Source organism: Panthera tigris, chromosome C1 (assembly GCF_018350195.1).
Source record: "Panthera tigris isolate Pti1 chromosome C1, P.tigris_Pti1_mat1.1, whole genome shotgun sequence".
NCBI classification, from domain to species: domain Eukaryota; kingdom Metazoa; phylum Chordata; class Mammalia; order Carnivora; family Felidae; genus Panthera; species Panthera tigris.
Genome location: NC_056667.1, coordinates 103,825,428 through 103,853,400, shown reverse-complemented (window position 1 = coordinate 103,853,400; position 27,973 = coordinate 103,825,428). Strand labels below are relative to the sequence as shown.

General features: G+C 45.9%; 5 protein-coding genes across 5 annotated transcripts; 4 read left to right on the top strand and 1 right to left on the bottom strand.

The window, feature by feature from the left end:
- Positions 1 to 33: 33 nt before the first annotated feature.
- Positions 34 to 1,092, top strand: LOC102952117 (histone H3). The gene has a single exon (XM_042993986.1). The coding sequence runs from the start codon at positions 235 to 237 to the stop codon at positions 643 to 645; it is 411 nt and encodes a 136-aa protein (XP_042849920.1). The 5' UTR covers positions 34 to 234; the 3' UTR covers positions 646 to 1,092.
- Positions 821 to 7,020, top strand: LOC122240786. The gene is made up of 3 exons (XM_042993872.1): positions 821 to 997; positions 1,091 to 1,721; positions 6,819 to 7,020. The coding sequence occupies exons 1-3, from the start codon at positions 821 to 823 to the stop codon at positions 6,911 to 6,913; spliced, it is 903 nt and encodes a 300-aa protein (XP_042849806.1). The 3' UTR covers positions 6,914 to 7,020.
- Positions 7,021 to 14,054: 7,034 nt separating this feature from the next.
- On the bottom strand, positions 14,055 to 14,738 carry LOC102956391 (histone H4). Its single transcript, XM_007088032.3, has one exon. It carries the CDS (start codon positions 14,629 to 14,631, stop codon positions 14,320 to 14,322), a length of 312 nt encoding a protein of 103 aa, XP_007088094.1. The 5' UTR covers positions 14,632 to 14,738; the 3' UTR covers positions 14,055 to 14,319.
- An 8,252-nt stretch (positions 14,739 to 22,990) lies between these two features.
- On the top strand, positions 22,991 to 24,141 carry LOC102955817 (histone H3). Its single transcript, XM_042993988.1, has one exon. The coding sequence runs from the start codon at positions 22,997 to 22,999 to the stop codon at positions 23,405 to 23,407; it is 411 nt and encodes a 136-aa protein (XP_042849922.1). The 5' UTR covers positions 22,991 to 22,996; the 3' UTR covers positions 23,408 to 24,141.
- Positions 24,142 to 24,461: 320 nt separating this feature from the next.
- On the top strand, positions 24,462 to 25,377 carry LOC102956107 (histone H2B type 2-F). Its single transcript, XM_007088031.3, has one exon. It carries the CDS (start codon positions 24,463 to 24,465, stop codon positions 24,841 to 24,843), a length of 381 nt encoding a protein of 126 aa, XP_007088093.1. The 5' UTR covers position 24,462; the 3' UTR covers positions 24,844 to 25,377.
- Positions 25,378 to 27,973: the final 2,596 nt, after the last annotated feature.

Genomic DNA, 27,973 nt, shown 5'->3' with positions numbered 1-27,973 from the left:
GGCGAACTGGAAAGTAGAAAGCGAGGCGGGTGGGCGGGGTAGGGAGGATTCTGCCCAGGCCAATGAGTGATGCCAGGGCGGGTGACGTCACAGCCAATGGACAGCCAGCGCGGGACTTTCAATTATCGCCCCGCCCGATCGGAAGAAGACGGTGCCTATAAAGAGTGAGGCGGCGGGCCGAGGTCCCGTTACTCTCGCTGCCGCTGCGCTGGTGAGTTGGTGTTTTGGTTCGCTATGGCCCGTACAAAGCAGACCGCCCGCAAGTCGACCGGCGGCAAGGCCCCGCGGAAGCAGCTGGCCACCAAGGCGGCCCGCAAGAGCGCGCCCGCCACGGGCGGCGTGAAGAAGCCGCACCGCTACCGGCCGGGCACCGTGGCCCTGCGGGAGATCCGGCGCTACCAGAAGTCCACCGAGCTGCTGATCCGCAAGCTGCCGTTCCAGCGGCTGGTGCGCGAGATCGCGCAGGACTTCAAGACGGACCTGCGCTTCCAGAGCTCGGCCGTGATGGCGCTGCAGGAGGCGAGCGAGGCCTACCTGGTGGGGCTGTTCGAGGACACGAACCTGTGCGCCATCCACGCCAAGCGCGTCACCATCATGCCCAAGGACATCCAGCTGGCTCGCCGCATCCGCGGGGAGCGGGCTTAAAGCGCGCGCTCGGCTCGAGGTTCCATCCCATCCAAAGGCTCTTTTCAGAGCCACCCACGACGGCACCTGAAAGAAGCTGTGCCACTCGTCTTCGCTCTCTCCCGGCCGACGCTCTCATACTCTACCACCTCCCCTGTACAAAGCAGACACCCCCCCCACCCCACCCCGCGCGCGGATGAGGCACCAGAGCCGGGTAAAGCTGAGGGTCTCCTGGCAGGTAGCTCGTGGGGCCACGCGCCGAGTCCAGGGGCGTCCCGTCCTGTTTGTTGGCTCCCTTTTCGGGTGCGGCCAGGACCCCCACTTCGGCTTCTGTGGGGCGGGCATGCGTGCTCTCTTCCTGGGGTGTCCTTACGTGCCCCACGGTGATCCCGGGTTGTAAGCTGTCGGGACAGGAGACGAGGGGCCTTGGGCTCCAGGACCGGCCGAGACGACGAAGAGTCCCTAGGGAGCGGTCCGGACTCGGCTGGCCGGGCTTCTTCCCCAGCGGGAGCCGTGCTCCCGCGGCCTCCACACCCCCGCCGGAAGTGGCCCCCAGAGGCGCGGCGCTCCGGCTGGTGGGAGGGGGCAAATCCGCCACCCGTCACCTTGGTACCGCCAGGTTTCTGCTAGGTCGTTGTCGGGATTCCCAAACCCCGCCTGCACGTCGGGTGTCGGTAACGCCCAGGTTGCCCCGGGCAGCGGGACACTTAGCGGGTGCCATTCATCCCCTTCAGAGGTCTCGCGCTCTGCACTTTCTCACCCCGCCTTTCTCCCCCCGCCCCGCCCCGCCCTTTGTTTTGAATGCCAAGGAACCTTAAGGAAGAAGGTAGGATTGGGCAGCTCCGGGCAGGAACACACAGGACAAAGAGGGTCTGGCTTGTGTGGCCCAGCATTCAGCTCTGACAGTCCTATGGGTTTCGCTAAAACAGCGGCGGTGGGAAGATGGACCGGGATTCAAAGGCCTCCTCAACACGACACCACTCCCCGGGAGCTACGCCTGGTCGGTATCCTTCCCTGCTCACGTCCACAGCAGGAGACTCGCGATTCTTCCAGGAGGACAACCTCACATGCAGAGACATTTGAGGAGTTTTGTGCAGGTACTTGAGTTATCCAGCGCGGGGGCGCTCAGTAGTTCAAGCTCTCGGGCGGCTGGAACCAAGGGAAGGCAGAGCACGCCCTGCTCCCTTCCCCTCCTTGCCCACGTCTGTCTGCCCCAGCATCTGTGCGGGCGGAGGCTTGAGTTTCTCTCCGAGGGGCCACTCTTATTACACCAGATGAAATGGAAGTCTTCACGCCTCTCGGAGTCTTAGAAATGAGTCTGTTTACCTAGAAGAGTGGGGCAGAACCTTGGGAAGCTGGCATTACACGAGCAAGAACTCAAACACTAGCAGCTATGTGCGTCTCAGATGACACCTCTTATCCTTGATCGTCGTTTATGTACACCCGGAAGAGACCAGAGTTGGTGGTTTCGTTCACACAGAGATTGGTGAAAATTCACTGAGGGGAACAGAAACAGGCAGAGATAACTTCTGAAAACTTTTGCCCTTTGCAAGGAGTGTGGGGAGGAAAGAAAGAGAGAGAGGAAGGAAGGAAGGAAGAAAACTTTTTCTGCTCCTGCCAGAGGGTCCCCAGTTTTCAGCCCCAGACTCAGAGATTTTCAGAATAGGCCCTGTGACCGGCTGAATTGTGTCTCTCCCCCCCCCCCCCCCCCCCCCCCCCCCCCCCCCCCCCCCCAGCAATTCCTGTGTTGAAGCTCTAACTCCTAGTACCTCAGAAGGTGACTGTATTTGGAGATAGGGCCTTTGAAGAGGCATTTAAGTTAAAATGTCATTAGGATGTGCTCTCATCCTATATGAGTAGTGTCTTTTTTATAAGAGATCAGGACACAGTTAGCACAGAGGGACGACCATAAGAGGACACAGTGAGAAGGCAGCCACCTGCAGGCTAAGGAGAGGCCTCAGAGGAAACCAAACCTGATGACATCTTGATCTTGGACTTCTTAACAAAAAAAAAAATTTTTTTTGTAAGTTTTTATTTATTTATTTTGAGAGAGAGAGAGAGCACCAGGGGCGGGGGTACAGAGAGAGAATCCCTAGCAGGCTCCATACAGCGCAGAGTCCAACGCGGGTCTCCAACCCACAAACGGTGAGATTATGACCTGAGCCAAAGTCTGGCACTTAACCAACTGAGCCACCCAGGTGCCCCTTGATCTTGGACTTCTAGCCTCTAGAGCTGGGAGCTGGGTAAATTTCTGTTGTTTAAGCCAGGCAGTCTGGTATCTTGTGAGGGCAGCCCTAGGAAATCAATACAGGCCCCATGGTCTCTGCCCGGGGCCTCATTCCCTGCTCAGACCAACAGTACGTGATGGGATCCCCTGTGACTTAGTTACAAGCAGAAGTAGCAGTGACTTGGAGCTCTGCAGGGATGACCCCTTTGCAGCCCGCGTCTCTTGTCCGTTGAAATTTGTTCCCAAAAGTGCAGCCTGAAGTCTTCAAAGGGAGAATTACGTTCCAGAGTGGCAGAGCCCTTAGTGGCTCAGCAGACCCCTGATTTCCATGCCGGAGCCCTTCCTCCTCAGGATCCCATGCCTCAAACTGATACTACATCAGCTTCAACCAACCTAAAATACCAAAGATGCCCAAGACCTGCCCGTGGCCCTGAGATTTGAGAACAGCCTGCGGGCATCTGCCGTGGCTAAGGCAGTTCAGGGGTTCCTGGCTTAGTGGGAATGGCTATGATCTGCCTTCACCCCTCTCCTCGCGTTTCTACCCACGTGTGCTCCTCCCACCACAACAAGTGGAGCGCTCGCTCCCCAAATCCACGATTGCAGGGTGTGGAAGGAAAATAGGAAAGCAGAGGAGGAAGAGCACGGGGGAGTTAGGACCTGGCCCCTCACTGGTGCGGGACAGTGGTGGCCTTCCCTGGGTGGTCTTAACTGGTTTCCTGTCAAAGGTGAGCCCCTCAGAGGATGGACCTCGTCTGCATCACTAATCTGCCTTTCAGCGCTTCTACACAACAGCACGTCTGGGTCTTGACAGTCAAAGAGTGCTCCACTCAGCCTGACCGACTGACAGCCTGACATAATGAAAGGGCTTTCTGGGGTACAATCTGAGGCTCTCAGGGGTGGCTTGGGCAGCATCTCGGGCCCAGGAGTGGCTGCACAGACCCTGGAACCTGTGATGTTGCTTACAGATGTCAGTCCTTTCTGTCCTGTGTTAGCCTCAATATCACACTGCTTTACTTTAGCAGCCAAAGCACCTCTAGCCTCAACAAGTCTCCCTGTCTGAACCCCAAAGGGAACTTTAGTGGCATTGTTTATACCCAGTCAGGAATAGAATAAAATCCATGTTCCTGTGACTGTAAAAGCCTACCCTCCTAGCAATCTTTCAAATCTTTCTGTTTGTTAGGAGAACAGCGCAACCTGGGGACATCAATAGAAGAGAACAATTTATTTTTATTTTTTTTTAAGTTTTTTTAAACGTTTATTTATATGAGAGAGAGAGAGATTGCAAGCGGGGCAGGGGGAGAGAGGAGAGGGGGACAGAATGTGAAGCAGGCTCCAGGCTCTGAGCTGTCAGCACAGATTTAAATCTGCCTTAGGGTAGTGGGGGACGGGTATGTGTGCATGGGTAGAGGTAAACGATGAGGTATGGCCCTGTTGACATTACCCTTTGCTTCCTTGGAAGAGGAGTTGGCCTCTGGGTTCACACCCTCTCCTGGTCCTCCTTATCCTTCTCCACGTCTGCACCTCCATCTCATGTCCTCCTCTATCTCTGCCAGGACCATCAATATTCCTGGCCTTGGCTTTGTTTTCCCCTGCAACTCAAGTGAGATCATGGATTCCCTGCCTGCCATATCTCTGCCTCCCTCAAGTGCTCCCGAGTTGGTATCTCCTGCTGAGCCCACCATCCTGAGCTCCACACCAACATTTCTAACTGCCTGGTGGCCAGGTCCTTCTGGATAGGTGCTTCTAACTCAGCATATTTCCAAAAGTGCATCATCTTGCTTCCCAAAGCTATTTTTCTCCTTCCATGTTCCCCATCTTACTGAAAGATACCTTCATCCCCCGGTCTGTTTAGGGCTAAGTTCCTTCTTCTTCCCCTCTGTCCAAATTTCATGAGTCACCAAATGTTATGACATCTACTTTCTGACTTTCAGTTCCATCACTCTTTCTGTATCCATCCATGGTCCCTTCGTTAACTGAGGCCCCACCCACCCTGATCTGGAAGATTAAGTGTCCACGCTAGACTCTCTGCCCTGCCACTAGGCTTCCTGTCTGTGTGAGAGCTGTCTCTTTTAAAGAACATTTTTTTTTGAGCCTGTCACTCTCATGCTTTAATTTTTTCCACCTCCTTCCTGTTCCCTTCAGGTTAAAATCCACCTTCTTCTGCATAGTAGTTCAGAGCAATGGAGGTTAATAACTAGTAGGGACTCTGCAGTTAGACAAACCCCAATTTGATGGGCTTGCCCCTATAACAGGTATGTGACTTTAGCAAGTAAATCTCTATAGGCCCCACATGTCCCATTTGTAAAAGGGACAATAGCACCTTGCTAATAGTGTTTTGGGAAATATTAAAAGTGATATTTCCTATAAAGGACCCAGCACCGTGTCTGGTTCAGAACAAACATTCAGTTAATTGTAGGTACGCTGTTAACCGTGATTAAATGGAAAAGATCCCAGGAAGAAGAAATAGACCTCTAGTTGGTGGTGTTTCTCAGAGCCTCCCTGGCTTTCTGGTGCTCTGCCAGCCAAACAAGTGGGTTCTAGCCCCATAGAACATCTGCAGTCCCCAAGTGTACGATGTCTTCACACATTCCATTTCTTCTGTCTAGAATTTTTCTGTCCTCCTCCTTTTTGTAGCCCCAAAGAACCCCCACTCGTTCTTTAAGACCCAGCCTTATGTAGCCTCCCCTCCCCCTTCTCTTCTTCGTCCTCACCTCTTTGGGCCCTCGTCTTTGCCTCTCCCTCTTACACCCCTTCCTTACACCCCTTCCTATACTGTACCCTCAACATGAGGCCAGCAGCATTCCTCAGGGGGAAGATCATCTGTTTTCTCTCTCTCTTTGGTCCCTGTGGCATTAGCACCCACACAGTGCCTGGCGTGCCACACGTGGTCAGGCAACGCTTGGCGAGGGGCCTGCTTCATCTGCCCTTTGACTCTTGCCTTATATGAGAGAATTGGGAACAAGAGGCTCTAGCTTTTAAGGTCCTTGCAGTCACAGATCAAGAGCAGGTCTGAACTGGATCTCCGCAAAGAACCTCCAGGGTCCTTGCGGGGGGTGTCCTGGAACAGGGGAGCAGGAAACTGCCCACGGGCAGGGTGTCTGGAAAGACTGTTCCTGTGATAGTAACTGAGAAGAGTTCACTGAGATACTCCCCTAATCTCTTCCTCAAAGCAGATGATCTGGAGCAGAATGTCTGTCTTTATTTCCCCAAGACATCAGATTCAGCCCTGCTGATAGGATTTGTTTGAGATGTGATAGGAGAATGGGGGTGATCAGTGCAGAGAGAGTAGTGTACATAGCAGAAGTGGGTAGAGGAAGAAGGATGGCAGAGAAGGGATAGAAAATGAAGTCCAAGGTCCTTGCTGCTACCAACTGGGGCAGAGGCCTGAGTCCTTTGTGGTAGGACCAGGACTCCTACCCCTAACCAGGGAAAGTCTCCAGAGAGAAAAGACTGGGATCTCCATTTCCTCATGTGTAAAGCAGGATCATAATTGTACCCACTTCAGGAATGTTACAAGGATGAAAAGAGACCGTACAGTCCATACAAAATGCTTGGGACAGAGCCTTACATGTGGTCATTAATCAGTATTAATGATATCATTAACATTGACAATGTAAATATTAGTGGCATTAATGTGAATTGATGTAAGTCCAAGTTACAACCATGTCATAAAACATGAAATTGATGAATAATTTTAAATACATGATGAGCTTCTATACTGTGTGGCCCAGGCAGTAATAATATCCAGGTTCCTAGATGGCTGATGGCTCATGTTTCACTCACCTCTCCTCTCATTCCATTTCACAATAACCCTGGGAGGCAAGAAGGGATTTTTTTTTTTTTTTAAATTCCTGTTGAATAGTTGATGAAACATAACCTGGTGAAGGAAACACACCTGGGAATATGGGTCACCCAGCCAGAAAATAGCCTTGAACCTGAGTCTTGTATTTTGCTTTTCTGTTTGTAGTAGATTCAATTCTTCAGAAGAAAAAAGCAATACGTGCGATAATTACATACAGAGAGATACAATATCACTGTATCAGTAGCTCTGATTTCTGCTGACTTCAAGCCACAGTAAGATACAATTTTACAATACTACCTATTGCATATTCACACTCATCTAAAAATCAAAACCAGTTGTACAAAAGGATTTCCCCCCATCACGGGATGCACCCTGATATTTTCAATCTTATTCTGCTTCATTAATAAAAGATACTGGCTCCCATTTTCTTTTTTAATTTTTTTTTTTAACATTTATTTATTGTTGAGAGACAGAGAGAGATGGAGTGTGAGCAGGGAAGGGGCAGAGAGAGAGGGAGACACAGAATCTGAAGCAAGTTCCAGGCTCTGGGCTGTCAGCACAGAGCCCAATGTGGGGCTCAAACTCACGAACCATGAGATCATGACTGGAGCTGAAGTCAGACACTTAACCGACTGAGCCACCCAAGTGCCCCACTGGTTCCCATTTTCTAAATTGACTTTACCACCTGCTAATGGGTTATAACCTGCAACTGAAAACCACTTGCGATAGGGAAAATTACGAAGAACAAAGTAAAATCCCCACTCAGATGAAAAATTGTTCTTTTGTTGAGCAGAAGTCCCAGCACCTCTCAGACCTGGAAGCATGTGTATGCGCTTACAGAAATGGGAATCCGTTCTTCAGACCGCATAAGAGTACATGCACTAGAATGGAAGGCATGCTCTGGTAGGTGGCAGAAAAGGTGCAGATGAGTTCTCCGGAAGTTCAGAAGGAAAGGTCACTTCTAACCGCGGGTATCAGGGAATGCTTCCTGTAGGAGAACTCGGGCTGAGGTAGGGAGTCTAACCCAGGCAGGGGAAGCAGAAATAGGGAGAACTGTGCATGGTGGCTGGTCCACGGGGTGGGGCCAAGGCCAGGAATGGGAAATGACTTTTCAGTGGTGGGGACTTTGAGGCCAGCTTAATGGGAGTCTTTTTGGGGAGTCAGCGTGCCAAAGTGGGGGGGAGGTGCAGATTTTATTCTGTAAACAGTGTAGGAGAAAGGCTTACAAAAGAGGAAGCAAAATATTTAACATATGTAGAGATGCTCAGAAATATTAGTGATAAGAGAAAAGCAAATTAAAGCAATAGAAGATGTCACTCTACTCTGGATGCTCTGGGAAATATTGGAAAGTTGGATAACGCCAAGGCTTAACAAGGATGGAGGGCCTAGATGGTCGGTGCCCTGCCGGTGGGGTACGGACAGATGAGGGCAGCCATTCTGAAAAGCAGCCTGGTGGCCAATTAAGGGCACACATGCTAGAAACCAACAATTCTGTTTCTGGATATTTATTTGAAAAGTCTCACACAGGTCTATGAGGACACATGACAAGGATGATGGGACGTTAGAAACAATATGGGCATTCGTACTGGGAGAGTGGATGGAGAAAGTGCGGTGGATTCGCTCCATGGAGGACTGCAGCAGGAGGAAACACATAGGAAGGACACATAGGAAGGACAGACCTTTGGGGCTCAGTTGGTTGAGTGTCCAACTCTTGATTTCAGCTCAGATCATGATCCCTGCGTTGTGAGACAGAGTCTTGCATCGGGCTCCACACCCAGTGTGGAGTCTGCTTTAGATTCTCTCTCTGTCCCTCTGCTCCTCTCCCCTGCTCACACACTCTCTTCTTTCTCTAATTAAAAAAGGAAAAGGGACAGATCTTAAAAACATAGTTCTAAGGGAAATAAGATAATACATGGAATTTGATTTATGGGGTGCCTGAGTGGCTCAGTCGGTTAAGCATCCGACTTTGGCTCAGGTCATTATCTCATGGTTCAATGGTTCAAGCCCTGTGTCGGGCTCTATGCTGACAGCTCGGAGCCTGGAGCCTGCTTCGGATTCTGTGTCTCCCTCTTTCTCTGCCCCTCCCCCATTCATGCTGTGTCTTTCAAAAATAAATAAAACACTAAAAAAATAATAAAAATAAATGGAATTTGACTTAAAACAATACTATTTATGTAAATTAAAAATACATTAGGGGCACCTGGGTGGCTCCATTGGTTAAGCAGCTGACTCTTGATTTCCTCTCAGGTCAGGATCTCATGATTTGTGAATTCGAGCTCTGCGTTGACAATGCAGATGCCTGCTTGGAATTCTCTCTCCCTCTTTCTCTGCCCTTCCCACCTCCCAAATTAATAAATAAACTTAAAAAAATACATTAATATATTTTGCAGTCATACATAGAAACAAAAAGAAACTTTAAACAGTAGTTTTCTCTGTGGAGTGAAGGGATGTTCAGGAAATGAGGATAAAAGAGAACAAGGGAGGGAAAGTTTTGATATTTTTGAATGTAGAAGATTGCCTGGGCCTGGATGGGGGAACGGACAGAAGGAGGTTGTTGTGACAAAAAGTAATCAAAGATATCTCGAGACCGTCCTGCCTGAGTGACTATTGGAGGATCCTGCCATCTTCATAGGAACAGGCAGCCGGGGGCAGGGGTGGGGGGGTGCTGCTGAGGGGTTCACGTCAAGCCACGCTGGGTCAGAGCTGTCACCAGGCAGTGGCAAGTGGCTGTGTCCTTCAGGCAGCTGGGAATGTAGATCTGGAGGTAGGTCTAGAGACCCAGCTGGATTCTCTCATCTGCCCTTAGGAGCTAGAGAAACACTTGGGAGTTCCTGGGAAGAGCTTCCAAAGAGATGGCCCGAAGGACAGGCCTCTTAGGAACATCTATACCAATGAGGGATCTGGTAGGAAATGGAAGCTGGCATAGAGTTTTGTCTCTAAACCAGAGGAAAAATATAATGAGAAAATTAGACCAGATGAGGTCCTTTCCATCATCCACATGGAATGGTTTCATTAAATGAATATGGCAAATGTATTCAAAGATCCTCATATTATTTGCGATTTGAAAATTTTAAACAAATATTTTAGTGAGATTCAGGAGCACCAGGATGTATCAGAGAATCTAAGTTATTCAAGCAGCTTAAACATCAGTTTCTTGCTTTGAAAAATAAAGGTATTATTGACTTTGTGGGGTTGTTCTGAAGATTTGAAATGGTACATAGTAGGTATTCAATAGATGGGAACTATTATGCATTCTTTTATTTAAAAATTCAAATCAGGGGCGCCTGGGTGGCTCAGTCGGTTAAGCATCTGACTTCATCTCAGGTCATGATCTCAAGACTCATGAGTTTGAGCCCCACGTCAGGCTCTGTGTGGACAGCTCGGAGCCTGGAGCCTGTTTCAGATTGTGTGTCTCCCACTCTCTGCTCCTCCCCCACTCACACTCTTTCTCTCCTTCAAAAATAAACATTAAAAAAATTTTTTTTTTAATTCAAATCAAAGAGAAGTATCTCAATTTAACCCAAATGCCCACTTCAAATTTAAGGGAACCAGGGGCTTCTGTGCCTCTTGTCCTCACCATCTCTTTTTCCGATCTTCCCCAGTCCTGCTGCCACCATTCTTGGCCAGTGTCTCCATAGCTTACAACAGCCTCCTAACTGGTTTCAGTTTCTCATTCTCTGCTCCCTGCAATCCAGCTTGCACCCAAGAGTTCACCCTCAACTTGCTCAGAATCAACACAGATCTGCAAGCTTTATTCCATTGGGTCTAATCTCTGTCTGGTCTCAAGGTTCTCTAAGAGTCAGCTCTTTAGGGTATGCTTAGCTGTGGTATTGTGATGTATAATAAAAAATATATATTTGGTCTTTGTCCCAATTAATCTCTCTCTTTCATTCTATATTATATATATATATATATATATATATATATGTATATATATATATATATACTTCTGTATCAATCTGCCTCATTTTTATTAAAGGATGCACAGTTTTTCATTTAATGGATGTTTCTTTAAGGGTATTTATTTTTTTTTTAGAGAGCGCACCAGCAGGGGAGAGGGGCAGAAAGAGAGCGAGAGAGAGTATCCCAAGTAGGCTCCGCACTGATGAGGGGCTCGATCCCATAAACCGTGAGATCATGACCTGAATGGAAATCAAGAGTCAGACACTTAACCGACTGAGCCACCCAGGTGCCCCCATTTAATGGATGCTTTTTAATTTATTTACTCAGACTCATGTTAATGGATATTTAGGTGTTTTCCAGATTTTTACCACTAGAAACACAACTGCAATTTATTATCCTTGTGCATATAACTTGGGGGTACATTTTTCAGTAATTTTGATGGCTATTGCTAAATTGTCTTCCAAAAGTTTTGGTACAACCGGCTTCGGACATCAGCAAACTTAAATTTGGCCAGGTTGTTATTTGGGTCTGACTCTCATAGTCCCTCTCGAACATCAGGATGAGAACAAAGTTAGATGCTTCCTGATCTTGCAAACTTTCTTTCTTAAAGTAGCAGGTCCTCTCCAGACGACCAGGGCTAAACTGTGAGCTTATGAGTAAGTTTTCCTCCGCCAGGTTTTGATTTTGGGTTTCTGTTTCTTTCGTTGAGAATCTTTTTCCTTTCTGCTCTTTCTTTGCTACTTTGTTTTTGTGTCTAATGTTTGAGACGTTATTACTATATTTGGTCTTATTGCATTGTGAAGCCGTGGAAAATGAAGGATGTCAACAGGATGTCCTCCTCGGCCCTTTCTCACCCCATTCCAGGCGGGTCCTTGGCTCTGTAGGCTCAGAAATTTCATTTTCTTGTTAGTCTGGGTAGGTGGGCTCTGAGGACCTAGATCCCACTGACAAGACTCTCAAGGGACAAATGCATAAACCCTAATAATAATTGTTATTATTAATAGGTAGTAGCATTTATTGAGTCAAAGTGCTGCTTTATAAATATGAATACATGTTATCCACATAAAATCCTCACACAGTAGGTGTTCTTTTCCTTTTAAATGCTACTGAGAAAGAAAATGAGCTTCAGAGATTAAGGGATTTCCCACGGTTTCACTGTTAGTAAATGGTGAAGTTCAGATCCTACCCTGAATTGTCTGGCTCTGGAAATCATGCTCTTAATCTCCAACAAGAAACATGATTCGTTCCTTAGCTCCCTGCAGGCAATTCTATACCAAAAGCCAAACTACGGCCAAGAAGTTGGGGAAGAGCATGGAGACAGATGAGCTCAGTGGCTGCCATTACTCAGCCAGGATACTGTCTCACTGTAAAGGCTGCCTTGTTGCAGGAACTGGATATGCTCACTAGAGTCAGGTTACCACCTGCCCTGGAGGGTACCTGGATGGTCCCAACCCCATGGTTGTGTCTCCTCCCACCCCCCTTGTTTCCAATCTGCCTCCAATCAGCCCTCTTCCGTAATATAGTTGTGGTAAGAAATTACTTTGCCATAATCATAGCTTCCTACTCTACTACCAGACAAGCAATCCCAGAGGTCACTGAACAGAAAGCCTCATAGGCCCAATGAAGACAAATATATCAAACCACACAGACAATTGAAACTAACAGATAAAACAAGAAGGAGGGGGAAAGTGATGGAGGAGGTTAACACGCTTAGAAGAGGGTGCAGTGATGGTGGAAACACCACTTGGCGTCCAACCCTGGACTTACACAATCTTCTGTCGTGCCTCTGTCTGCAGCACCAGTCTTCTGTACTGGGGCTACACTTAAAAGGTTGACAGCTGAGGACAGGCAAGGAGGCTTACCGGATGGAAGGTGCCTGAAGCTAATTTATGCTCCCAAGATCAGTGAGATAAGGGGCAAGTACGCCTGGCCATAGTTGTGATTCACCAATAACCTGTAGAATAGCTATGGATTTCTCTGTGTGTATGCATGCAGAGGACACATTGGGCCATATCAGGAATTACCAACAGATGGCTGATTTAAGGTTTGAATACTGGGTACCTCATGTACCTCATGAATATTCAACATGGTGTGTATTATTAGGTCTTTCTACTCGTTCCTATATCTATGTTTACCACACATGCTCTACTTAAGTTATGTATTTAGTGAAAGATAAAATGGGAACAAGGATCACTATTAAAATCACTGTAAAGAAGGTGCGTCATTAATAGGTAAAGGATGATATATTAGAGAAACTTAAGAAAAAAACATCCATTGGTTACAAAATTCAATATTAAAAATGCAAACCAATAATATTTAGGAAAACAAGCTGACTAGTTTTCGTTCATATATCTTCTATGTTTGCCTCAGATGCTTTGAAGAAATAAGCTGTTTTACTTTTTTCCTCCTGTAATATTTTGTACTACAGAAAATTTGCTAGGCTCATTCACCTAGTGTTTTTCTTTTCCCCTTCAAAGAAAGCAAAATGTAACATTTTGGGAAACAATTTAATTAGGGCCATATCTACTCAGATTTAAATACTTTAGTTTCATTTAAAGAAACTATGTTATGTAGACCAATGGTTCTCAAACTGGGTATCATAATCACCTGAAGGATTTGTTAAAACACAAATTGCTAGATCTTACCCCCTAGAATTTTTCACTGAATAGATCTGGGGTGGATCCAAGATTTTGCATTTCTAACAAGAAAAAGACACACCTGAATGAACTGTTTCTTGAAGACTTGCTTCCATGATGTTATAGTTTGATCAGCTTTTGTAGAAGCTGACATCTGTATTTTTGCAATGTTTTCACTGAAAGACAGTTGTCTTCCCACATCCTTGACTCAAACTGTCCCTTGAATATAGCATTGAAAAAAAAGCACACTCAGCAGATAATACGCCAAACTTGCTTTTAGAAACTGCAGTAGTGATCTCATCTGTTCTAATAACCTGGATTTCTCTTGATTTTAAATGCTCTTGCACCTTTTGAAGTGAGAATTCAGACTACAAAACATCGTCCATTGTGAAGAGGGCCCTTCAGCCATCTAGCCCACACCCTCTTGTAGAGGTAGGAAGTGAAACCCAAAATAGAGAATTGAGACTCAACACCACGGGGGGGGGGGGGGGCAAAGGCCACCTCTAGATTGCAAACCATTGGGCTGCCCCCTCTCCCACTTCTCCGAAGCAAATGTCGTGAGCTGGATAGCTAGTTCTTACCTTCCGCAGCCCAGCCCACCGATCACAATACAGCGCACCCAAAAGCAAACAGAAAACATTGCTTAGATCTGGAGTACAAGACCTTTTAAAATGAATCAAAAAATGGAGCAAGCACATGAAAGGCAGTTTTTAGTGAACGACTTGGGTTTTTTATTTTCTAACGTTTATTCATTTTTGAGACAGAGCATGAACGGGGGAGGGGCAGAGAGAGAAGGAGACACAGAATCTGAAACAGGCTCCAGGCTCCGAGCTGTCAGCACAGAGCTCGATGCGGGGCTTGAACTCACAGACCGCGAGATCACGATGTGAGCCGAAGTCGGCCGCCCAACCGACTGAGCCACCCAGGCGCCCCACGACTTGGGTTTTCAGGGCTGTTAACACTTCAGGAATGCCTACCTCTCACGAACTTCCCAAAACCTGACTCTAGCCCAACTCCCAAAAACAAAGTTACCAAAGTTCTACCCGAGCGTCCAGCTCTTCCGAAGACCAGATGGTTGGCCCTAAAAAGGGCCGTTGGCAGGATGGATGCAGAAATGAAGCGGCATCTTAGCCTCCGAAACCATACAGGGTGCGTCCCTGTCGCTTCAGGGCATACACTACGTCCATAGCCGTCACCGTCTTGCGCTTGGCGTGCTCAGTGTAGGTGACTGCATCCCGAATGACGTTTTCCAGGAAAACCTTCAGCACGCCCCGGGTCTCCTCGTAGATGAGACCGGAGATCCGCTTGACTCCTCCACGCCGGGCAAGGCGCCGAATTGCCGGCTTCGTGATCCCTTGGATGTTGTCTCTCAAAACTTTGCGGTGGCGCTTGGCACCCCCCTTGCCCAAGCCTTTGCCGCCCTTTCCTCTCCCCGACATAGCGAGAATCAAGCTGGAGACACAACCTTCGGTGAGAGTAGGGCGGCTTTACCCCCTAATATAACAGAGCACCGGACCAGATTGAGAACAGAAGACGAGAGGCGGGAAGCCCGCCCTAAATTGTCCCCGCCCGCTCCGCATTGCGTCATTTCTTCTCTGCTAATTTCCTACCCGTTCTTCCGCCCGCTGCACCGCTCCCTCTAATGGCAAGTGGACTCTTAGTTTAAAAAAAAATCTCCCGGCCATAGTCCTTGGGAGAATACAGATCCATCCAACGTGAGGCGTCCGGATGCCGCAGCCGTTTTCGCTTCTCCCTCCATTTGTGGATTCCCCCAGGGCGTAAAATTTAGGCTAAGGGGAAAGGTCTTTCTGGCGTGAGAAGACCAGAGAAAGGCCAAATGGAGTCCAGAGACGGGAAGAAGAGGGCGCCAGCGCCTGGTCTGATCCCGACTAGAGGGTCACAGGCTTGTGAGGCATGGTTACATAAAACAGCAACAAAAGCAGTTCCGATCGTTTGGCGCACCTGGAAGGTGATGTCAAGAGCAGCCGCTCCTGGGCTGTATGTGGAGGGGGGAAGAGGGAGATCGCCTTAATTTCGGAGTCTAGTCTGTTTTGTTGATATGGGGCATGGAATTTCACCTCACCCAGGTCAGATCCTAGGAGAATTGGTCTTAGAATATTTGCAAGCCTTCTCAAGGAAGTCAGTGAGTGCAACGCACTGTCATTCAAAGCTCTGGCGAAAGAAGCAATATATACAGAAAGAAGACTCCGTTTCCACAGATCCTCTGAAATCAACCCTTGCTTTCAGCCAGAAATCAGTGACCCAACTGTGTGCCCCTTGAGGAGCCAGCAAAGTTGGCTGAATTGGTTTTCTCAAGGGGAAATCTCCTTTTTGAAAGTCCTTACCAGAAACTGCCCTATGAAATTGACAGGGGTCCTTTACTGAAAGCATGTTCCTTACTTTACCAGGGCCTTCTTTTGGAGAATCTATCAGAAGATGTGGTTTCTGCATCAGAAAGAATTGTCCTTTTTTTTTTCTAAAGGATGTTTATTATCTAAGAAATGTTTGTTTGTTTGTTTATTTATTTATATATTTATTTTCAGTTTATTTTGAGAGAGGGAGTGCACAAGCGCCAGCGGTGCACGGGCAGAGAGAGGGAGAGAGAGAATCCCAGGCGGGCTTAGCATTGTCAGCGCAGAGCTGGAAGGGGTATTCCATCTCATCAATCTGGAGATCATGACCTGAGCCAAGATGACTGAGCCACCCAGGCGCCCCTATCTTAGGAAATCTTATATATATGCCCCTTTTTAGCTCTCTTCTGGCTCCAACTACCTTCTATATGCTAATGAGTCCCAGTACTGTATCTTTATCAGACTTCTAGGCCCAAGGCATATAGATCCTCCTGGTTGTTCTTTAGTCATTTTAAACTCAGAAATCTCAAAATGATTAAACTTCAAAGCTCGAAGGTGTGACTGTGATGGGGACTGAGGGAATTCATTTTCCTTCTTCCCCAGCCATACACTTTGTTCTCTGCTCATTGAATGGGTTCACCAGGCATCGCTTGTCTAAACCAACACCCTGGGATTCACAATAGATGTTGGTTACAAAAATGAAAGGAATGTTGAGAAAGAAGATACATTTTTAAAATAGCCTTTTTTCTTTATTTTTTTACAGACAGGCTGTATATTAGTTGAGTTGTGAGCATTCAATTCTAATTTTCCCCATAAATCAAGGATAGCGTCATGCTAACATCTGCAGCCTGAACATTAAAAAGAAACAAAACAGGGGCGCCTGGGTGGCTCAGTGGGTTAACCATCCGACTTCGGCTCAGGTCATGATCCCGAGCATAGTTCCTGAGTTTGAGCCCGACATCAGGCTCTGTGCTGACAGCTCAGAGCCTGGAGCCTGCTTCAGATTCTGTATCTCCCTCTCTCTGCCCCTCCCTTGCTCGTGCTCTGTCTTTCTCTCGAACATAAAATAAAACATTAAAAAAAATTTTTTTAATAAAAACAAAACAAGTCATTTCTGTTGAAAATAAATAAATATAACCTTTAAAATTCTTGCACTATGTAGCTTAAATCTCATGAGACTGGTTAATGGAATAAAAATACTTTTCATCTGTATAGCTTTAGAATACTGTGAACATTCCTTGAATCTACTGCATTCCATTGGGATGTGTTGCATTGGAAAAACCAGACATGGTATAAACTTCCTTCTCCCTCTTAGAGTCTGTGGCTGGACTAGGAATTAAGCTCATTGAAGACTGATCAAAAAGGAAAAAAAAAGCATACGGATTTTAATATTTTTATGTGTACACAGGAGTCTTCAGAAGGAAAATGAAGACCTGAAAAGGCTGTGAGGCCCAGAAGGTTATACATACTTCTAAAAACAAGGAACAATAAAATCTGGGAATATGACCAGACAGAGGGGCTTGGGCTACAGACAGTAAGTTGTGGGACAGTGACTGGGAAATATATGGCAGAAACTAATGGTATCTTCTGAACCGCTTCAAACTGAAATCTGCTGTAGAGGAGGCAAAATTTACCTCTTCCCTCTTAGAGTTTTTGGCTGGGCCTGATGATTGACAGAAGACAGATTAACAGGAGAAAAGCATACAAACATATTTACTGTAAGTTTTACTTGACATGGGAGCTCTCATGAGGAAATGAAGATCCAAAGAAGCAGTTAGAGTTGACTGCTTGTGTATTGAATTGGACAGAGAGTAGTAAATCATGCAAATGTCACAAGGTGAAAGTGCTTTGGCTATGGCAGTTCATGGAGGAAAAAGAACGAGGAAGATCAGGGTTAGTTTAACAAGGTTTGTTTGTGCAGATTTCTCTTGGCTTCAACTCCCTGTCCTTGGTGAAAACAATGTTGTTTTCCTCCTGGCCTATGGAAGACCTCGTCCATGGGGGCGGGGGGGGGGGGGGCGGGAATCTCCTGTTTTCAGGAAGGAAATGGAGGTCAGAGAACTTCTCGCACCTGCTGTTTTTCAAGTGCCTTCAGCTCAAAATAATCATTATGCCAGAGTGACATAATTTAGGGGTGGCATATTCTGTCACTGATGGGGTTCGGGACATGCTGCCCCAAAACATGGCACATTAATATTGAATATTCTAAGTCAGAGAAATTTTGAGAAAAGGACATAAGCAGGAAGGTCACTCTGACCCTTCCCCAAAGCCCTCTTCCCTAAAACAGGTCATAAAAGCCTCTTGTGTCTTCTCTATATGATTAGAGGGATAGATAAGGAAGAAAGGAGCATCTTTATCTCTAAAGACAAAGGGACATACAGAAGAATCTTAACAGGCCTTGTTGCTTCCTCTGGTGTATTAAACTTATTTCACACTCTGTAACCTACTGTATTTCTACATGAGTGCCCACAGTTCATCACACCTAGCATAAAAATATTCAGGTCTGTTTCTTTAGGTCTTCATTTCCTTATGAAGTTTCCTGTGTCACATAAAACCTACGTTAAATAAAACTGTGTGCTCTTCTCCTGTTATTCTGTATTTGTTGGTTTGACTTTCAGACTCAGCCAGGGACCCTAAGAGGACTAAGGAAAACTTTTTCCTCCCCTATGCTACCCTTCACTGTATAGTATAAGCAGTAATATTAAGGTAAAAAGGGGAAGTGATTTTTTTTCATGTTTATTATTTTTTTTAATTTTTAAAAAATGTTTATATATTTTTGAGATAGAGACAGAGTATGAGCGGGGAGGGGCAGAGAGAGAGGGAGACACAGAATCAGAAGCAGGCTCCAGGCTCCAAGCTGTCAGCATAGTGCCCAACGAGGGGCTCAACTCATGGACAATGAGATCATGACCTGAGCCAAAAAGTCAGATGCTCAACCGACTGAGCCACCCAGGCGCCCCAAAAAAGTGTGGGGGGGAGTTTTTATCCAATGAGCAAGATGTTGAAGGAATGAGTTTATCTCAGAATGGGATAAGGAAAGAAGCTCAAAATCCCGTGGCTTCTGAATTTGGTCCAGGGCTACTGACCTCTTAAGATGAAAGAAAATCATTTCACTCATATGTCGAATTTAAAAAACAAGCAAACGTACAAAGAGGGGCACCTGGGTGGCTCAGTCAGGTAAGCGCCGACTCTTGGTTTTAGCTCAGGTCATGATCTCACTGTTCATGGGTTTGAGCCTCAAACCAGGCTCCATGCTGCTGGTGTGGGGCCTGCTTGTGATTCTCCCTCTCCCTCTCTCTCTCTCTCTGCCCCTTGCCTGCTCTCATGCGCATGCGAGCACACACACACCACTCACTCTCTCTCTCTCAGAATAAACTTTAAAAAAAGAGGTACAAAGAGAAAAAAAAGAGACAAACCAAAAACAGACCCCTACCTATTTCCTGGAAATCAGAACATACTGTTGGTTTCCAGAGAGGAGGTGGGTGAGGGGTAGGTGATAGGTGAGAGGGATTGAGTACATTTGTCTTGATAAGCACTGAGTAATATATGGAATTGTTGAATCACTATATTGTGTACCTGAAGCTAATATAACATTGTATGTTAAGTACACTGGACTTAAAATTAAAAACTAAAAATCAGGGGCGCCTGGGTGGCTCAGTCAGTTGAGCGTCTAACTTCTGCTCAGGTGGCGATCTGGCGGTTTGTGGGTTTGAGCTCTCTGCTGTCAGCCTGTCAGCACAGAGCCTGCTTTGATTCCTCTGTCCCCCTCTCTCTCTGCCCCTCCCCCACTTGTGCTTGCTTTCAAATTAAATAAATAAAATAAAATAAAAAATTTTTAAAAACATGAAAGGAAATCAGGCACATGGCCTACCCAACCCACAAACCAAAGATTCAGTCTCATCTTGGGGGTATTTGAACCCGTGGGGGTACTTGTAGTCAAAGACTAAACACAAACTGGCTTCCCAGAACATGTAGTTAAAATTTTTTTTAAATGTTTCTTTATTTTTGAGAGAGAAACAGAGCTCAAGCAGGGGAGGGGCAGAGAGAGAGGGAGACACAGAATCAGAAGCAGGTTCCAGGCTCTGAGCTGTGAGCACAGAGCCCGATGCGAGTCTGGAACTCAGGAACAGCGAGATCATGACCTGAGCTGAAGCTGGACACTTAACTGACTGAGCCACCCAGATGCCCCAGGAACGTGTATTTTAATTTAGTCCATTACTTTTGTACTAAAAACAAACACATGCACACACAAAACGTTATATTTTTCTTTTACATGTTTATTTCCTGTGGCAAATTTTAGGCTTCTTATGCTATTTCCCCTCTCTCAGTACTACATAATGAAACTTCAGGGCTCAATCTGGAAACTGCAGATTCTTATTATTTCTAGTGAAAGAAACTTCAGAGGTATCAGTAGGAGAAAAAGAATCCCCATTTCCCCACAGCTACAGCAAAGCACGGGTTCTTCTGGCTCGTCAATTTACTTCTGATAGAGTAGTGTGTTGAGAACACTCACAGCAATCACCCCTTCAAGGTCCTTCTACCCAGACCTACCTTCTACTCTGACATGAGACAGATTAACAGAGAAAATAAAATTTAATTTGGTATGTACAGGGAAGTCACGCAGACCATCTATGATGGTAGCTCTCATCCTGAAGCAGGCCTTCCATCTAAATTCTCAGGGGCATCTGGGTGGCTCAGGCAGTTAAGCCTTCAGACTTCAGCTCAGGTCATGATCTCAGGGTTTGTGAGTTTGAGCCCCGCGTCAGGGAGAGCCTGCTTGGGGTTCTCTCTCTTTCTCTCTCTCTCTCTCTCTCTCTCTCTCTCTCTCTCTCTGCCCTGCCCCGCCCCCACCCTCTGCCACTTCTCCTTCTCCCTCTCAAAACTAAGCATTTTTTAAATTAAAAAAAAAATTGTTTTAAATAAATTTTCAGGTAAACAGTTTTTCCTGAATCTGCTGGGTTTTGATCACTTTTTAACTTGAAATAATCTTCATGCCAAAGTGGCCCATCTTGGAGTGGTCTGCCTTTGGCATCTGTAAATAACAGATTGTTCTATTCTGAGAAATGCCAGAGGAAGAGGTTTGGAATTTTCTGATTCTCTGTATTATAAAGAGAAAATACACCCCATGACTATTGGATTCTATATGAATATACATTGTAGGGGAGCAAAATTTTGCTACCTCCAAATATGTTTCTTTGGTATGTGGATTATTTTAGGCCGATTATTTTTAAGAAGCAGAAGACTCAAGAAGTTTTTCTTTTTGCCTCCCTCCTAACTGCGTAAGAGAATTTAGATAGAGGACCTGCTCTAGGAGGGGAGCTATCACCATAGAGAACTACTGTATAATATGAACTAGGTGTTACAGATAGGGAAGAACTTAACAAAGTCTAGTTGCTAAAATCCCTTTCTATGCTCCATTGTTTCTCTCTGGCCCAGCAAACATTTGTTTACCAAACGTTTACTCATGTTCATCTTCTTGTAATGGTCTTCCTTCCGTTTGCAGTCCCAGACCTCAACCCCCTTGTTAGCTATCGATGGCACATAAGCCTGAACTGCCTGGGGGGCCTCACATTCTTCTATGATTTTCTCCTGTTAATCTGTCTCATGTCAATTTAATTCTTAGACCAGCCAAAAAACCTTGAGGGGTAGGGCAAAGTTTTTCCTCCCTAACAACAGCTTGAGAAACTTTTTCTTATTTAAATGAACACCAGGGCCAAGAGTACATAGATTGAAAAGGAACACTGCAAAGAAATGTTGACACTTGTGTAGGCTGCTTTGGGCTGTCATCCAAGACTCCCCCCTGCCCCCCCCCCCCTTGGTAGTTTCCTCTTCTGATGGGAATAGTTTAGTGGAGAAGTTTGAGAAACATTGAGTCATTTGATTGCATGATGGGAAAATTCTTCATTGCTTTAAGATGTACCCCAAGGCTGATGAAACTGGAAATCCACTATAATTCCATTATTTTCCTTTAGAATATTATGCAGGCCTTGTTACTTGTCCAGGACAAGCCATAATTTCTCTGAGACTCAGTTTCCTTATCTGTAAAATGAGGAAAGTAACATCTACTTTACAGAGTTGGGATTAAATGAAGTAGTGTATGCAGAAGAATTTTTAAATACCAAGTAGTGCTCTCTCTGTGTTAGTCATTATCACAAACTGGCCACAGGAAGGGGTAACAGTTGTTCACATCAGTTAACACTTTTGCAAGACATCTTAGGTCTCCCTAGAGCAGATTGTGCTGCTGATGGGAACTCTTGTAGATACAAAGTTTCTAAGTTATTTAGTGTTCAGGAAATCGCCTCAAAATCACTTGCCCCTAGCAGGAAGATGGTAATTCATATTGACACCATAAAGTAAGTTTTAAACTTCTTGGGCTTGATTTTGTTCACAGGTGTGAGTTACTAAAGGTTTGGATGCAAGGCTTTTTCAATAGAATAAACATACGATTAAAATTTTTATATTAAGTATTCACCAATTTAAGCATTGGTAACCTTACATCACTTGTTTCATGACATGCAGTTTTCCAAGCAATGCTACAAAGCATATGAAACAACTGAAAAGCAGAGGATCTTCGATTTCTCTATAGAGAATAAAAAAGATGAAACTTTCAGGTGAAACTTTTAGATGAAATTACTTAATTGAAGGAAACCTGTTAGTAACTCCGTAATCAACAAGTAATTTGTTTACTTTGAAACTTTATTTTAGTTTTTAATCTGACCGACCAGCAAATTGACTATTTAGAAACTATTCACCATTATAAAGGAGAAAATAACGTTTCTCGTTTTATATTCCCTGATTTAGACGCGTTTCGTCTCTTGGACCTAATTGGCCATTGAGGGGAGGGAGGCGCGTTCCAAGGTGAAAAGGTTAAAGAAAGGGGGAAGGCTCAAGGCTCTTCTACACTGCAAGTCGGTGGTGATCAGCACAGGGCTTCGGCGTAGTTCCGAAGTTGGGTAAAGGTAAATTCAGTGTTTGGTTCTTTCAACTGCATATTGTTTTGTTGAGTCCCAGTCATACTGTAATGCAACTAACGCGCTTAGCAGAGGGTGAGGCGCAAAATGTTAGCTGTGGTATTGGAGTTACAGTAACAACTAGAAATGTATACTGAAACCTAGTTCATGGGAAGGCACGCTTTTATTTCGAAGGAACCTGAATCCCAAGCTTGCAAAAACACTTTCAAAACTGCTCTTACAAAAGTGACATCAATTTAAAGGAAAGGCCTAAAAAAAAAAAAAAATCTGTGACCGATAAAATTACAGAAAAGTACGGAAAGATGAAGTAATAAGGGAAAGAGATTAGCATTATAATCTTCTACCCGAGTAAAAAAAGGATTGAAATCTAGCCAATGAGATCACAAGTCTGGAAGTTCTTAACCGTTCTGGTCCAATCAAGAGGAGGCTACGTCTATAAATATGACTGCCTAGTACTTCTTGGATAAAGCCAGTAAGGCACCATGGCCCGCACAAAGCAGACCGCCCGCAAGTCGACCGGCGGCAAGGCCCCGCGGAAGCAGCTGGCCACCAAAGCGGCCCGCAAGAGCGCGCCCGCCACGGGCGGCGTGAAGAAGCCGCACCGCTACCGGCCGGGCACCGTGGCCCTGCGGGAGATCCGGCGCTACCAGAAGTCCACCGAGCTGCTGATCCGCAAGCTGCCGTTCCAGCGGCTGGTGCGCGAGATCGCGCAGGACTTCAAGACGGACCTGCGCTTCCAGAGCTCGGCCGTGATGGCGCTGCAGGAGGCGAGCGAGGCCTACCTGGTGGGGCTGTTCGAGGACACGAACCTGTGCGCCATCCACGCCAAGCGCGTCACCATCATGCCCAAGGACATCCAGCTGGCTCGCCGTATCCGCGGGGAGCGGGCTTAAGGCCTGTGCTTTTAAGTGGACCACCTAACGGCTCTTTTCAGAGCCACCCATGTTTTCACGAGGAGTAGCTGTATCGCCTATCTCACCTGGCGTGGGTGTACTGTTGTGCTCTGGGTAGAGGAATGAGGGGAAACTCGCACGTGGTGGGTAGGAAGATCACAATGTCTGAACTTTGGTCGGCTGACAGGCACTAGCGGGAACAGCTGAAGCTGGGCTTAGATCGCTTTTGCCTAAGCTTTTACATATGTTGAGGTACAGTCTACAGCGTCAGCCTTACTAGTTTGAAGAAAAACTTGGAAGGGGGTGGACTTTGCTCTACTAGTCGTTTGTAACGTTAACACGCTACTCGTACAAAGCGTTAGCACGAATCTGGATATAGAAACGAAGCGGGAAGGCGGTCGTGTGGGTTTGTGATAACTGCCGGGTTGGGGATTTGGGTTTTCAACTAGATTTTACAATTAAGACTAAGCTGGATGTAAGTCCTGGTTTGCAAATGGGAGCCTTTTTCCTGGTTTATGTGTCTTAAGAGTTGTATGGATCTAATATCTAATACCCTATTGCATAAGACAGCGCAAACACGAATAGGAATTTGAGAGAAATGCTGATGGGTTGGTTTTTTTTTTTTTTGAGATGTTTGTTACTGCTCCGAAACCCAAAGGCAAAACAAACTTCCACAAAGTGTAGGAAGTGATGCAAAAATAGAAATGGGCGCTTCAGATCTTTACCGTATGCAAGTACAACTGAAAAGTAATAACCATCCCCAAACACCCCAAACAGGTGAACTATAGTTTTACGTAACTTATTGGTTGGTCTGAAACGGAACATTTCAATTGGCTAAGAAGACGTTTGCTCTGATAGCCATTAAGGAAGCGCTAGCAGAAGCTATTATTTGCATAGACTCCACCCCTGTATGACGACCTTGTTGGAAATTAACCAATAAAAATGCAGTCCTATGCGAGCCTTCATTTGCATACGGGCTCTATAAGTAGCGCGTAACGAAGCCGCTTGAATGTAGTCCGGATCGTTTCGGCTGTGTGGCGTTTCTTCGAGCAAAAATGCCTGATCCAGCGAAGTCGGCTCCCGCTCCCAAGAAGGGCTCTAAGAAAGCTGTTACGAAAGTGCAGAAGAAGGACGGCAAGAAGCGCAAGCGTAGCCGTAAGGAGAGCTATTCCGTCTATGTGTATAAGGTGTTGAAACAGGTTCACCCGGACACCGGCATCTCGTCCAAGGCCATGGGCATCATGAACTCGTTCGTCAACGACATCTTCGAGCGCATCGCCGGTGAAGCCTCTCGCCTGGCGCATTACAACAAGCGCTCGACCATCACGTCCCGGGAGATCCAGACGGCGGTGCGTCTGCTGCTGCCCGGCGAGCTGGCCAAGCACGCCGTGTCCGAGGGCACCAAGGCTGTCACCAAATACACCAGCTCGAAGTAAGGGCGTGCAAAGGACGCAATAGAACAGCTACTTTTACCCCAACGGCTCTTTTCAGAGCCACTTAACTTGTCACAGGAAGCGGCTGTCCACACTTGTGAAACGCTTGGGTGGCTTTTAGGTTGGGTGGGCTTGTGGTCTCAAATATTTGGGCATGGGGTTAGGTTACGACTGATCAAGCTTGCCCTGGTTAAGACCTGGAATCTCCTATGGTGTGGTGGTGTCCCCCTAGTGGCACGACTCTTCTGGTAACAACTCGTCCTCAAAATGGTCTCTATCTACTTCTAGAGGAAACTGAGGTACAGGTAACAGTAAGCAAAGTTGATGCAGTTCTGGGTTTTTTGATTTCTGGCGGTGGGGTGCTGTTCTACTTTATTAACGCTGTATGTCAACACGAAACTTAGGCCAGCTGACGTTTGTTTTCCTTAGTATACAGATAGCTCTCTGTTCCCCACTGTTTCTTAATGTTCCAAATCTAACAAACGCTTCTAGGCGTTTGTCACAAATGGTTTCTAATAAAGTCTGCTTTAGTCTGTTGCCCTTTGTGGTTCTGATCTAGCAATCCTCCCCTCGTTTCCTTCTAGCCCCATACCTCAATCAGGTACAGATTTTTGCCCCCATCCCGTGGGATATGGGATATTTTGTAATACCTACAGACAAATCCTCTCTTGGAAGGAATGCTAACGCATTAGTGGGTAAGGGCCAGGGATGCCGGGAAACCTAACCTAATGTACAGGACTGTGCCTACAGCCAAGACTTCGCCTGGCCTGTAACCTCAGTCCTCCTGTGGTATTTGGTAGACCAAGCGCCCAGACTTCCCTTCTATCAGGATTTAATTCTCATTTGGGTCAAACCTTCCCTCAGCCCCACCACCTAGCGCATGTTCTTGCTCCTGGTGAAAGCTGAGAAGAACACAGATTTGCTGTGGTTGCTTACACTCCCACAGGAAAACTATCTTCTCCAGGGCAAGGACCTTGTCGTCTGTAACAATTTCCTAGCTATAAAAGCCACTTTGCTGCTTGCTAAGCCTTCCCAGGTGCCTCTCCTTGAATTTCCTGAGAGATTGGAGGTGGGGACTCGGGGAAGTGGTTTTTGGTGTTCTCAGGTGAATTTATTTAAAAAAAAAAAATGTGCAAATGGCCACAGTTAGCATATAAAATGGCTTTCTAAAGATCCCTTAGTTCAAAACTTGCATAACCTGGCCAATCTTGCCAGGTTGGTGAATGTTTGCCCAGTAAAACCTACCCCTAAATTAAAGGGAAAAATCTTAGTTTCAGATTCATTTGTCAAGATTTGAAATTAGGCCATTATTGATAAACTAAGGAATTGACAAGTTTGCACTTAAAATGAATTTTATAATGTAAGAGTTCAAATTTACATCCAATTAAAGTTACATAAAATGGGCTATATAGGATTTCTTTCTTTCACTGGGAAATGAAGATTTTCTGAGTCATTTTCCCTGGCGAGAGGAATGACTCACTGAAAATTATAATTTCCCAGTGAAAGAAAGGAAATCATTATGCAGCACATTTTATGGTAGGAAAAGTTAAATGAAAAGGCCAGGGTGGTGTGCCTTCTACTCAAACCATCAGAGACCCTATCCGATCTCCTCCCCTAGGATCCTGAAGTCCCAGAGGACTAGCGACCATGTTTTTCATGGTCTTTTGAAGTTGTTAAAGCATTATCAGTTGGCTCACCTGATCAGAAGCTATCATGAGTCACTCAGGACTAAAGGATTAAGCCCCAACTCCTTATCCTGAAACTAAAGGCTTTCTGCCATCTGGCCCAAACTTCCCTTCTTCAGCTGTTCATTTTCCTCAGCTTTCTAGCATAGCCCAAATGCTGTACGCACTGTCCTATAGCGCCTCTTAAGGTCCTCTTTGTGCTTTTGTTATGTGGTCCTTCTAAACTGTGTTACTCTGTTGCCCGCCCTCTCGACTACTCAAAGCCTGTCAACCTGGCAGTTCTTTAAACTTTTTAATTTTTAAAAATATTTTTGAGAGAGTGTGTGTGTGAGTTCCCGCTCATACACAGCGAGACACAGAATCGGAAGCAGGTTCCAGGCTCTGAGCTGTCAGCACAGAACCCGACGTGGGGCTCGAACCCACGGAACGCAAGATCATGGCCTGAGCTGAAGTCTAAGTTTTCCACAGTTCTTTAAAATCTTCCTCAAATCTCACTCCTTGAAGCTTTTCCATCCCATTATAGCTCACAGGAAATCTTTCTCCTTTCAGTGCTTAAGGCTTTGTTCCTTGCACAATGAATTTGCAATTAACTGTAACTTTGTGAACTGTGGAGCCCTGTTCCTTACTTTCTTTTTCGTTGTTTTTACATTTTCTTGTGTTTGTCTTCTATTAGAAGACAGGGTCTACTTTCTTTAAAAAATCCTTCTTGGGATCTCTGACAAAAGCTGTTCCAGTGCCCATTATAAAATAGCATCTTGATGAACATTTGTTGACTGATTGCTCAGACCACAGAACACCAGAAAATGGACCTGAAGGTGGTAAGTTCATGTACTCCAGTAAGGTTTTTTCTTCTACTTTTTCCTAATGTTTCTTGCTCCTATAACCTGAAACACTTTTATAATAATTACTGACCCAGTTAAAACAACAATTGGAGATTAAAAACTCCTAAGAGGGGCAGATCGAGTACTGCGCTTGATAGCTCCCCTTCATCCAATGTATCTATGTAGCCAAAAGGACAGGATTAGACTGGAGCTTTTTCAGCCTAGTTTAGATGTTGCGTTTCCAGTCTTGTAAACAAGGGTGAGGAGGGAGATGCATTCCAGAAGATGAAAAAAGTTTGTGGTCTTAAGATAAGGAGCTTTGGGGTGCCTGGGTGGCTCAGTCGGTTGAGCGTCCTACTTCGGCTCAGGTCATGATCTCACAGTTTGTGGGTTTGAGCCCCACATCAGGCTCTGTGCTGACCGCTTGCTCAGAGCCTGGAGCCTGCTTCGGATTCTGTCTCCTTCTTTCTGCCCCTCCCCCGCTCATGCGTTGTCTCACTCTGTTTCTCAAAAATGAATAAATGTAAAAAAAAAATTTTTTTTTTTAAAGATAAGGAGCTTTATATATCCGATCCAGTGAGCATTGCAAATGTAGAAATAGTCTCGGTCTGGGTCAGGTCAAATGTC